General features: G+C 39.9%; 1 protein-coding gene across 1 annotated transcript in view; it reads right to left on the bottom strand.

The window, feature by feature from the left end:
- LOC101859469 (neurexin-4) overlaps positions 1-11,306 on the bottom strand; it is a gene marked incomplete at its 5' end in the record, with an annotated part of 32,920 nt that overhangs the window by 2,334 nt on the left and 19,280 nt on the right. Inside the window, 7 exon segments of the mRNA XM_005093968.2 lie at positions 2,421-2,568; positions 3,236-3,363; positions 5,241-5,340; positions 7,398-7,540; positions 8,321-8,506; positions 8,721-8,840; positions 9,771-9,890. Of these exon segments, the coding sequence (XP_005094025.2) occupies positions 2,421-2,568; positions 3,236-3,363; positions 5,241-5,340; positions 7,398-7,540; positions 8,321-8,506; positions 8,721-8,840; positions 9,771-9,890 (945 nt within the window).

Here is an 11,306-nt window from a genome sequence, read left to right as displayed (position 1 = left end):
ATTTCCGAACACAAATACGGCTTTTTAAAGGATTTTCTCTGCTTTCCTGTAATGTTCAGTCTTCCGCACACTCTACACAGACAGTTTAAAGCGGATACATGACTTTCAGGGGTGTGCTCCATTTTAAGGTCTTCGTTGTATACGGCAATAACGTTAGTAAATTCGGCGGCCCAACATAATAATCCGATGTAGCTTAACAACCACAACTGTGGTAGTACTGAAATTTATACACTCAAAACATGATTTATTAATGAACTCACAAATCGAATCCCCCCCAAAATTCAATGCACCGTTTTGTTGTAATAAATGATTATATATCCTCAGCTTGAAATAAGAAAAGCGTGTTACACAGGCAGCAAACAGACACGTGTAGAACACTTGGTATAACACGTAGAAGACTGGGACTTTCTTTTAAAGGTTGAGAAATGGTGTTGCTAAAGTCTATAAATTAAAACTACTTGATGGGTCTTACTGCACCACTGTAATTTAGACAGTAAATGAGACGATTTTATCAAGAACGCACCCCAGTTTATAACGGTGGGACGGGGTCAAATGACCCCAATAAAAAAGGTCAACAGATACCGGGCGAGGTGATAAATCACCGCCGGGCGGCAGGAGCCGCGGTACAATTAAAAGGCGCGATTTCAGCTGATTTCGTGCGCCGTGCATAAAGAACATCCTTTGGCATTTATATTCCACTATACCAATGAACTGTATTGACAGCCTGCCACACCAATGAATTGTACTGCAGGCATGCCGACTTTTCAAAAGCTGAATTAGGGGAAATGTAGCTATCCATGTAATGACAGTATGCCAACATGGGAACACGGAACGTCCGAGATTTTTCGCCCTTGTCCGATAAGGCTAGGTGTAGATCTTTCCCACCAGAAGATCAAGAGTGTGGCTGAAAGAAAGCTGTAAGAGGGAGCCAAGGAGAAGCAGTAAAAAGGCTGCAGAAAGAGTCAGGAGCCCAGAGGAGGGGGCAGAAAGTAGAGATGAAAGCAGATGACAGAATGTTGCAAGAGAGCAGGAAAGGAGGTGAAAGGAGACAATTTTAGAGAAGAAAACGTTTCCGTCGCTACCCGGATTTGAACCCGGGACCTTTGAATGAGAGGCGAACACCTTAAACCTTTAGGCCACGAGAGCCCCCACATATATTTATGTAAAAATACCTGCATATAGGGAAAGCATACACAAAATAAAGGTCTATAGGAAGAACACACACACAAAAAAAGCATCAAGATCCTTCATTACAGAAGGAAAAGCAGTATGGTAAAGGCCACAGGTTAACTAGACAACCTCAAAAAAGGTCAAAGGTCATAGAGAAGTCTCCATCAGGAGCATTACTCCACAATCTCCCAAGTCAATTCGGATTTTCAGAGAATACCGTTATTTGAATAAAGACATCAAAGGACATCTAACAAAATAGTCTCCTTTAGATTCATTATCTTCCTCTTAGTTTAACTGAAAATTACTGAGTGCCGAAGACATGGATCAGATTTGGGAACTCTCTTTTCTTCCCCACTTTCTCAAAACTTCTAAAAACGACGTAGGTGCTTCTGCAATAGAACAGACATTGTAGAGTACCTCTTGCAGCTCTAACAATTCAAAATAATAATAGTCAATAAATTAATAAAAGTTTTCCATCACAACCATCACCACCGACTAAACAATTCCCCCTTTTCTCGTTGAGTTTTTCTTGTTTCTCTGTTCCTGAAACATATCAACTTGCACCATGTCAATACATTTTTAAGTAACATACAAATATCAGCACCAAAATCAGGACACGGGACCAAAAAAAAGTTTGTCCATCACAAAGCCTTTTATGTCGAAGAAGGAAAATAAAGTTTATAGACCTTGCTAGCTGCCATAGGAAGCTAGTAAGGCAAAGAGAAAAAAAAGGAAAGAAAATAATCACAAGCATTTTTTTAATGACCACAAAAGCCACAACTTGCCAAAAGCAGCGCCTTTCTTTTTTCTAAAGTGATGTACTTAACTGCCTCAACATACAGGCACCGGTACTTGTTTACACTTTGACTGTGACCTCCACACGCTATTATTTTTTAGAAGAATTTTCGGCAAAGAAGAGCATTTGTAGTCTGTAGACCTAATGTCAACATCAGGATTCGAATGTCTTAACTTTCTTGCCTCTCCGCTTTTCAAACTTTGTTTTTCTCAAAAACCTCACTGTCATAGGTCACGGCTTTGTGCCACTGTGATTAGACAAGACAGATGGTTTCCCACTTATCCATCCATCCATCTTACAAATTACTCATAGGGTAAGTCAATGATGCTCTCTCTCACCTCCCACCAAAAATGAGCAAGAAGGTGCCTGGGCAATAAAGCAGAGGATTGTATTATTGGGCCTCTTGTTAGGAATAACTCATTGCACAAGCACAAAGTTAATGATGCTCTCTCACCTCCCACCAAAACTTTCTCTTCGTCCGACAAAGTGGCCTGGGGGTCTCGTTTGTACGTGACATTTAATGGCACTCCGCTGTATGGCCGGCGTCGGACTGGCTCTGGAGACACGGTCACTTCCTCAAAGCCACACATGTCTTCTTGCACCTGAAGGGATTAGTTTGGTTTGAGTATGAATTTTACAGCGCTTTCAACACAATTAAGTCATAAGTGAGGAAGATTAGAGGTGTTACAAGAATGTAACCAAAAAAAAAAAGAAAAAAGGAGTGATAAGGGCAATAGATGTTGGATAGGAAAGAGGGACCAAACCACACCAGAGCATCCATCAACCACCCACTAGTTCAAGTTTTTTGGCACTTGCAATACAATTAGACACAATTAAGTCATGCAGGTGCCAAGAGATTTGAGGAGTTACTAGGGAGTGACATTAAAAAAAAACCCCAAAGGAGTGATAGGACGATGGATGTTAGACAGGAAAAAAGGAGTGAACCAAACCTGAGCAACCACCAATCACCCACCTGATAGGACAGACAAGGTCAAGTTAGAGTAAATGTTTAGTTGCCCTTAGATTTTGTAGTAGCAGTTAAGCACTTTGCCATCACACGTGGGAGACCTGAGTTTGAATCAAGAGTGGGGAGAACTTTTATCGAGTATCTCAGTGTTTTTGCTGGGATGTTGTATACCTCTCAGTCCAGCTCAGCGCTGACAGGCAGGGTCATTACCTGCCTCTCAAATGATCTAAATTGTGTCAATAAGGGTGTAACAACATCTCTGCATAAGAAAAAACAAACAAATAAAACCACACAATCTTTACCTTCTCTTCAGGCGTGAGTGAAATGTAATCTGGCCGTGGGTCCTGGAATGTCCTTTTCAGCGGGAAAATGTTATCCACCTGCATCCTGTAGATACAGCCCTCGAAGCCCGTCAGAGTATTTGAGGTGTCTGCGGGGGTGATCAGGCTTGCATTATGCATTGTTTGGTCTTAGGTGTCAAAAGAATTTTACAGCATGCTATTATTAGACGTATTAGACGCAGAAATAAGTGTTATTTAGATTAGGCATTTTAAATGAGTAGCATACCAAGACAAGAAAGAGGAGGAGAGATAAGGTAAGGACGATAGATGTTCAACAGGAAAAAAGCAAACCACATCAGAAAACAGGCATAAATATGAGAAAAGAGAAGCAAATCAACACAAAAACTATTATTTAATGCTAGGAGAGAGCAAGACAGATGAAAGTTACGGATGGAATATAAGAAAGACTTTTCTCGAAGAACTCCCACATCAAAGTGTTTTAACTCCTTGTTTTAAAGCGCATAGAGTCTGCTGTTGAGCGGGGATATGCGCTATACAAATGCTATCTATTATTATTATTATTATTTAACTCCTGATCTCCAGCAAGCCGCTGGCAGCGTCTATGGCACATTCCTTTATGACTACTTCCAACTTCAAATTACTTTTCAGTAATTACTGGTTTCGGTCAGTTTTACTTGGAGTTAATTCATTAGATGACAAACTATCAAATAAGTTCACCTATTTCGATTTAAGGAGACTGCCTGCTGAGGTTTGAGCCGATTTTCGTCTATCTGGGTAAATAATATTTTTAAAAAAAATAAAGATTTCTATTTTATTTCATGCATCTAATGTCAATCCCAACAGCTCCAAATGATGGTAGTACGCTATAAAAAAATACTTTTCTTCGAACAGTGCCTTTCTGAGGTGCTAGTTTTCATGCTAAAACTTTTTAGTAGTAGTAGCAGTATAGGGTTTTACGGCGCTCGCAACTGCATAAGGTCATATGAGCGCGCTCTAAAACTTAACAGCTAATTTTCTAAGGGGATGGTGTTGTAGAGTTCGTTCAGCTAAAAAACTATCATGGCCTTTTTTTGTTTTCCTTTATGTAAGTGTTTTACGGCGCTCGCAACTGCATGAGGTCATATGAGCGGGCGGGACGCATTAAACTTTTTCAGTTGATAGGAAATTTCAAAATTTGCACGAGTGGCGGCTGGAGCTTACTCTTTAAATCGATTTTAGACCACCAAGGGATCTGATCTTAAACGTGCGCAATTACGGCCCTCTGATATTTTTCGTCCTTTTCCGAGAAGGCTAGGAGTAGATCTTTCCTACCAGAAGATCAGGGATGTGGCTGAAAGACAGCAGTAAGAAGGAGCCAAGGAATAGCAGTAGAAAGGCTGCAGAAAGAGTCAAGAGGCCAGAGGAGGGGGCAAAGGAGGTTGGGGGGGGGGGGGGGGGCCGGGGTGAAAAAGGGGATGTTTTTTAGCCAACCAAGAGCTCGGTTTTAACGAGCGCGCAATTCCCCCTTCTTAATTTTTTTCCTTTTTTTCCGAGGGGGTTTGGGGTAGTTTTTTCCTCCAAAAGATTCAGGAATTAGGTGAACGCCCCCGGTAAGAAGGGGCCAAGGAATTGCGGTGAAAAGGCTCCGGAAAGGGTCAAGAGGCCGGGGGGGGGGGCAAAGGGGTTTGGGGGGGGGGGGGGGGGCAGGGTAGAAAGAGGAGATGAAAGCAGAGGACAGAACATTTCTAGAGAGCAGGAAAGGAGGTGAAATGAGACAATTTTAGAGAAGAAAATTTTTTGGTCGCAACCTGGATTGGAACCCGGGACCTTTGAATAAGATGTTTTAGTAGAGGTTTTATGTCGCTCGCCAGAGCATAAGATCATATAAGCGCCAGAAGATTAGAGGTGTTAGAAGAGAGTAACAAACATAAAAAAGAAGAAGGGGAGATAAGGATGATAGATGTTTGATTACCTCCCTCAGAGACAAAAAGTTAAAAAGCAACGCCCAACATGTTGTTAGATTTACCATTATTTCCAATGAACAGGTACTTTGGGTCGTCCAAGATGGTGTCAGAGCCACTAGTGGTAGAAGAGAACCATTCCTCTCCTGGTGGGTAGTCATCAACCTGCACAACAAAAGTAGAGTTTAGTTTTGGTTTACAAAGTTCTGAATCCCTAACTCAGAGCAGGGTCAAGGCGGAACTGGGAGCCAAACAGCAAACTATTTGTTTGTTTGTTAGAGCAAAGAGAAGCACATCAATGACACAATAATGGTAATTTAAAGATGGGAAAGGTAAGACAGACAGACAGAAGCGACAGAAGGAAATTAAAGAAGAAGAACCTGCCAGTGGTGCACTTTAACCACCAGCCCCAAACCATTTACTACAAGCCTGCCCAAAGCAAGTCCCAACCAAAAGCTGGGAGCCACAAAACCAGATGGGAGCCTGGAGGGCCTGCAGCGAACAGCAGCCTTCACACTAGAGACTGGGGTATCCATGTAAAAGCAAATAGGAAAAGGAAGTTTTAGCATTATAGAGCAGTCAAAATTTTGTGGCGCAACTAATTATCAAATATCTCCTCAATTATCCCATAAAAACTCCCCAACTTTTGTACAGCCACTTGTATCAATTTGTCTTAACAGATGAACATTTTTTAAAACGCCTATTTGCTGCATTCTAAGAAATTCCTTAATAAATACTAGTAAAAAATCCCAGTAGGCGGCCTCTGCAGAATTTAAATTGTCTATATCCCATGAGCTAAGACAATAGCACTTTAACTGATTCCGTCCATTCGGCCGCTGACAGCGGCTCTGAGTTTTTACCGTTGCCTCCATTCGGCCGCTGTGAGCAGCTCAACGAAATCCGAATCAAAGGTGCACTTTTTAACATAGTTCCTACTTTTTAAGTTGTCGAAAGGAAGCAGAACTTGTAAAAAAACCTGACCTCAATCTCTGAGCGCCAATATCAATCGGAACTCCGCGAAATTCTTGCAAAAATCGTTGTTTTGTTGTCGCGATGTAGGCTAGATCTAAGGGTAAACAACACGGAGCCTGGTATAATAAAAAGGCTCTTCAAAGAAAGATATTCTACTAAATTTGTGAAATTCTTGCATAAATGTGTGCTAGGGTGATATCGCTACAACGTTGTGTTGATTCCTATGGATTATAAGGACTTGTAGAGCTGAGAAAATGCAGTAAGTCGAAATTTTCGAAGCGCTGTTGCACAATTTTTTTTTCTCATTCGTTTTTGTCAGAAGGAAATTGTAATACAAACAGACTATAAGTCATTGTTATTGATATAAACAGATTTTTCTATTTATTCCCATCAGTTTGGTATATGACAATACATATTAGAGTGACTTAGAGCTTCACAGTAATGCGTTAAATAGATGCACCCCAGGTCTAAAACTGAGCAGGGAAAAATAACTCTGTCCAGAGCCTGAAAAAATCATGGACGGAATCAGTTAAGCAGCAAGTATGTCCTCTCCACTAATTGTGACATTACGCTAATTGTACGCATGTTTTGTGAACCGTAAGTGTGATAAAGTGTTCATTATAAATTGATATATGTGAGGCAGCGTGGTGAAATCAGGCGCTCGTCGAAATGACGAAATTGGAGAAACAGGCATTTTCCTGCTAGTTTGGAAGTTTTTACTGAATTTTTTTTTTTGGCTTAACCTCTTTTACTCAACCTCCTTACCACTCTTATCTCCATCCCAAGGTCAGAACATCGACATCATCCAGTCGGAAAGTAGACATGGAACAGTGGCTAAAAGCCCAAAACAAAAGGCAAAAGCAGAACTTCTTTCCAATTTCACTTGTCGTTCAATCAGGCTATTGCATTTAAGCATTTTGTCATTAAAAAATATTATTGGTAAGCTATGACGTAAGCCTCATACGTACACAAAATGTGTGTGAGGACCATGAAGTGCTGTGAACACTCCCATTTTCCGCATGGCAGATTTGTAGGATTTTATGTATATAGCCTACCTATTCAAAAAAACAGTTTTAGTAAGAGATTTACCGTTCTTGCAACAGAATAGGTCAAACAAGTACAGAAGATTAGAGGTGTTACAAGAAAGTAAAAAAAAAGAAAAAAAAAGAAGGAGCAATAACGACAATAAAAGTTTGATAGGACACACCAGACCACACCAAAGCACCGCCAACCAACCACCTACTACTCACCTGTACTTTGATGTAGCGCCCATAATGTTTTCTCTCAATCCGCACAACATGAACCTGGCTATTGGCGTAGTCAATGCTCTTCTCCATCGGGGTGTTCACCTCCACACGCTCAAAGCCAATATCCATAGCCACTTTCACACCACCTGTGACGGTTTGGGGGGGTGTGCGTGTGTGTGAATGACAAGATGAATTTTTAGTTGTTTTATTTGTGAGTATCATGGTAACTGATTATTGAGGACATGCTGTTAATCTTTAAACAAAAAAGACACAACTTCTTTATTTATACCGAGTTTTTTTTAAATCTGTTCTTTTTATTTTCAATTATGTTCATTTAGTGCCCAGAAACGTTAAAACAGATGGACAGAAACAACAGAGGAAAGAACAGAAGAAGGACCTGCCAGCCTTGCCCTCCAATCACCTTCCAGAAGATTAGGACAACAGAATCATCAAAAAATAAATAAACAATAAAACAGGAGAATTCCACTCCATGACATCCACCAACCACCCACATGTCAACTGTTCTATGAGACCATAGAATGAATGTAATTAACAAAGCAAAAAAAAAGGGAAAAAATGTAGAAAGAGGATAATAACAAGAAAGAGAAAGAGACGAGGAAGGAAGAGAAAAAAATGGTGTAGGAGAGGAGGGGGATGGAGGAGGAGTAAGAAGAGAGAAGAAAGTAAAAAAGAGGAAAATATAAAAAAGAAAAAGAAGGAAGGAGGATGGAAAAGAGAGAAATGGTGTAGGAGTAGAAGTAGGAGGAGCAGGAAGAAGAGAGAAGAAAGTAAAAGAGAGGAGCATTACGAGAGAGAGAGAGAGAGAGAGAGAGAGAGAGAGAGAGAGAGAGAGAGAGAGAAAGAGAAGAAAGAAAAGAAAAAAAAAGGAAGAAAAGAAAAAGATGAGCAAAATGATTAAGATATACCATTGTTGTTGATCTCCACTGTGATATATTCGGAATTCGTCTCATCCCTCATCTGCATAAGGATGCCCTGTTTCACCTTGGTAGAGAAGCCGATCATAGCGAACTGGAAGTCGGACGCAGACAGACCCTGAGTCTCGTCAAAAGTGTACCTGATCATGTAGTTGTTCTTCAGATTCACGCCCACCTCTGAAGAAAAAACAAACAAATGATCAGTAAGCTAAATTAGGCCTGCAATTCAATATTTAGAGGCCTTTACTTGAGAATTAACCCTCTTCACATCTCACACAGTTAATAAATTTTCAATTAACGCTCCTGAACTTTCCCACAGTTAATAAATGTTCAATTAACGCTCCTGAACTTTCCCACAATTAATAATAAGTGGACAATTAATCCTCCTCACCTCTTCCACAGTTCCAGCCACGCCAGGGGGTATAGGAGCAGTCGCACGTGTAGTGGGAATAGCCCTCACGGCACGTGCCCTGGTTAAAGCACGGACTGCTGGCACATTTGCCCACACATCCTGAGAAGGATGAAACAAAAAGAAGATTTGAGCTTATGAGTTTTCAGTAAAATGAAACACATCAACATAATAACAATCACCTGATTTGTTTCTTTGCATTAAGAGAAGCACATTGACACAATAATAGTCACAAGTGAAGGGGAAAAAGTAAGACAGAAACAACAAAGAGAAAGTGAAGACGTAGAATCTTCCACAGGCACCCTCCAACCTGCCAAAATCACCTAGTGCAGGAAAAAGAGTAAGACAGACAGACAGACTGACAGGTTTTCTTCCCTTCACAAGAGTTTTACAGCACTTGCTACAAAAATAGGTCATATAAGTGCTGAAGATTACAGGTGTTACAAGAGAGAAACAAACACAAAAAAGGAGGAGAGATAAGGACAACAGATGTTGGAAAGGAAAGACGGAGCAAACCATACCAGAGCACCAGCCAACCACACACAAACAAAAGTTTTAAGTTTGATGAGCTTTCATTAAAATGAAATAGATTGACCCAGTAACAATCACCTGGCACAGAGAAAAGAACAGTCTCACCTTCCCAAAAATACAATTTTTCACTTCATTTGCATTTTTCTCACATAAAAAACTATGCAACATCTGGACCCTTTTCTCAGTCATTCAAATACAAAGAACAAATAGGTGATGTTATAATAAAACACACAATTTTTAAAAACATGTCATTGCTAGTCATCAATGATCTAAACTATGTTAATGAAGTCATAAAAATAAAACACCTACATTTAAAAAAAAAAAAGAGGACAGATCAAAATGGGGGTAGGGGGCTGACCTTTTCTTTTGACCCAAAAAAATTTTTTTTTAAAATAAAGAAACCAAAACAAAAAAGACAAGAAAAACAAAATGAAAAAAAAACAAAAAAAAACCAAACAACCCCCCCCCCAAAACCAACTCCAAAAGCAAAAAAAGCCTTACCAGCCCGCACGCCATACACTTCTCCATTTGCCAGTTTGGCACTCATGTCCATGAGCACTCCATTGACCCGCAACCCACGCATGCAACCCACGTAGCCATCTTGATAGTCGACCAGGGAGCCTGAAAACACACACACATGCAGAAAAATGACTTTTTGCTATTGTAACTTTATTGAGAAATTAAATACCACTGTTAACTATTCGGTATCTTTCGTGTACTGAAAGTCTACCTTGAAAGGACTGTGGCACCTTCAGTCATACCTCCAACGAAAGTTTTCAGCTTGAATTGCGAAAAAGAACAGAGCCTTTCTCTTTTCAACTGTATAAATTCTTACATGCAGTTTTTGTCTTCCGTAAAATAGAGTACTGGTACTTCAATATTGTAGCAATCACCAGTCTGTGTAAATCTAAATCTCTTCAGTCCGTACCTTGTTTGCAAGAACACATTTTCCCGCTTACAGATACATGGGCCATTTACAATATGGGGCCTCTATCACACCAGAAGTCTGTGAAGAGCCCTAAAAATGGTCCCAATTAACCTAAGTCAATGCAGAGAATTCCACAGAAATCTTCTTCTCATAAACAGTGAGCTGAGCGAAGAGCAGTTTTTCACAAAATAGTCAACTCATTACATAAGCATAAGGCATCTAATGCCCAGTACACTCCGCCAATTGAAATCATAATTTGACTTGGTGCCAGACAGATACGGATGGAGCAAAAGCTGCCATTTTGGCACAATTAGACCAAATTTGACTGAGACCATCAAAATGAAATCTATTTGTTTTTCACAAAGTCACTAATCGAATTTGATTGAAATTCGCATCATTTGTTTCCGCGGGAAAAAAAATCTGGCTGCCCCAAACTGAATAAAATGAATTCAATTGGTAGCATGCACTCGGAGCCAAGTGAACAAAATTTTTCACAAGTTCATAAAGAGAACTTGTCTAACAAACAGCCAAGTGAGCACCAATTTTTCACAGCACCATCAATATTACCCACAAAACTGAAACTGAAATTGTAAAGGTCTTTACATCTCTTGCAACACTATTAGGTTATTTAACTCACTTACTACTGTGTCCTTTCACCATTCACAAGCGTTTTTGGGAGTATTTCAATAAACCACCTCAACTCTCAGAATTACCCTATTGTAATTAATTTTTGACACAGTAAAGTAACATTCAAGCTTATTCTAATACAAAAAAGTAAAGTTGTCTAAGTCTAATACTTTAATTTGTGTGATTTAAAAATAATAATTTGATCTTTTGAAAAATTTTCAGAGACGTGACAGGTAGAATGAAAATCACAACAATAACAAAAATAAAAGTTCAAAGTGTTCTGTTTAGATTTGTAGGCATGTGTGAGTGTTAGGTGAAAGCGGGTCTGTGCGTTGATGATTCAGAGCCATACACTGAATTACATGAGACAGAAGTACAGCACGACGTTGTGATTTCTTTGCGCGAACAACAACACCTGTACTAGTGCTAGATCTAGCCCTAAAACTATGACTCGCGCCATGTTCGGGTACATATCCAGGATC

The sequence above is a fragment of the Aplysia californica genome, unplaced genomic scaffold (assembly GCF_000002075.1).
Source record: "Aplysia californica isolate F4 #8 unplaced genomic scaffold, AplCal3.0 scaffold00073, whole genome shotgun sequence".
NCBI classification, from domain to species: domain Eukaryota; kingdom Metazoa; phylum Mollusca; class Gastropoda; order Aplysiida; family Aplysiidae; genus Aplysia; species Aplysia californica.
This window is presented reverse-complemented; position numbering and strand designations above follow the sequence as displayed.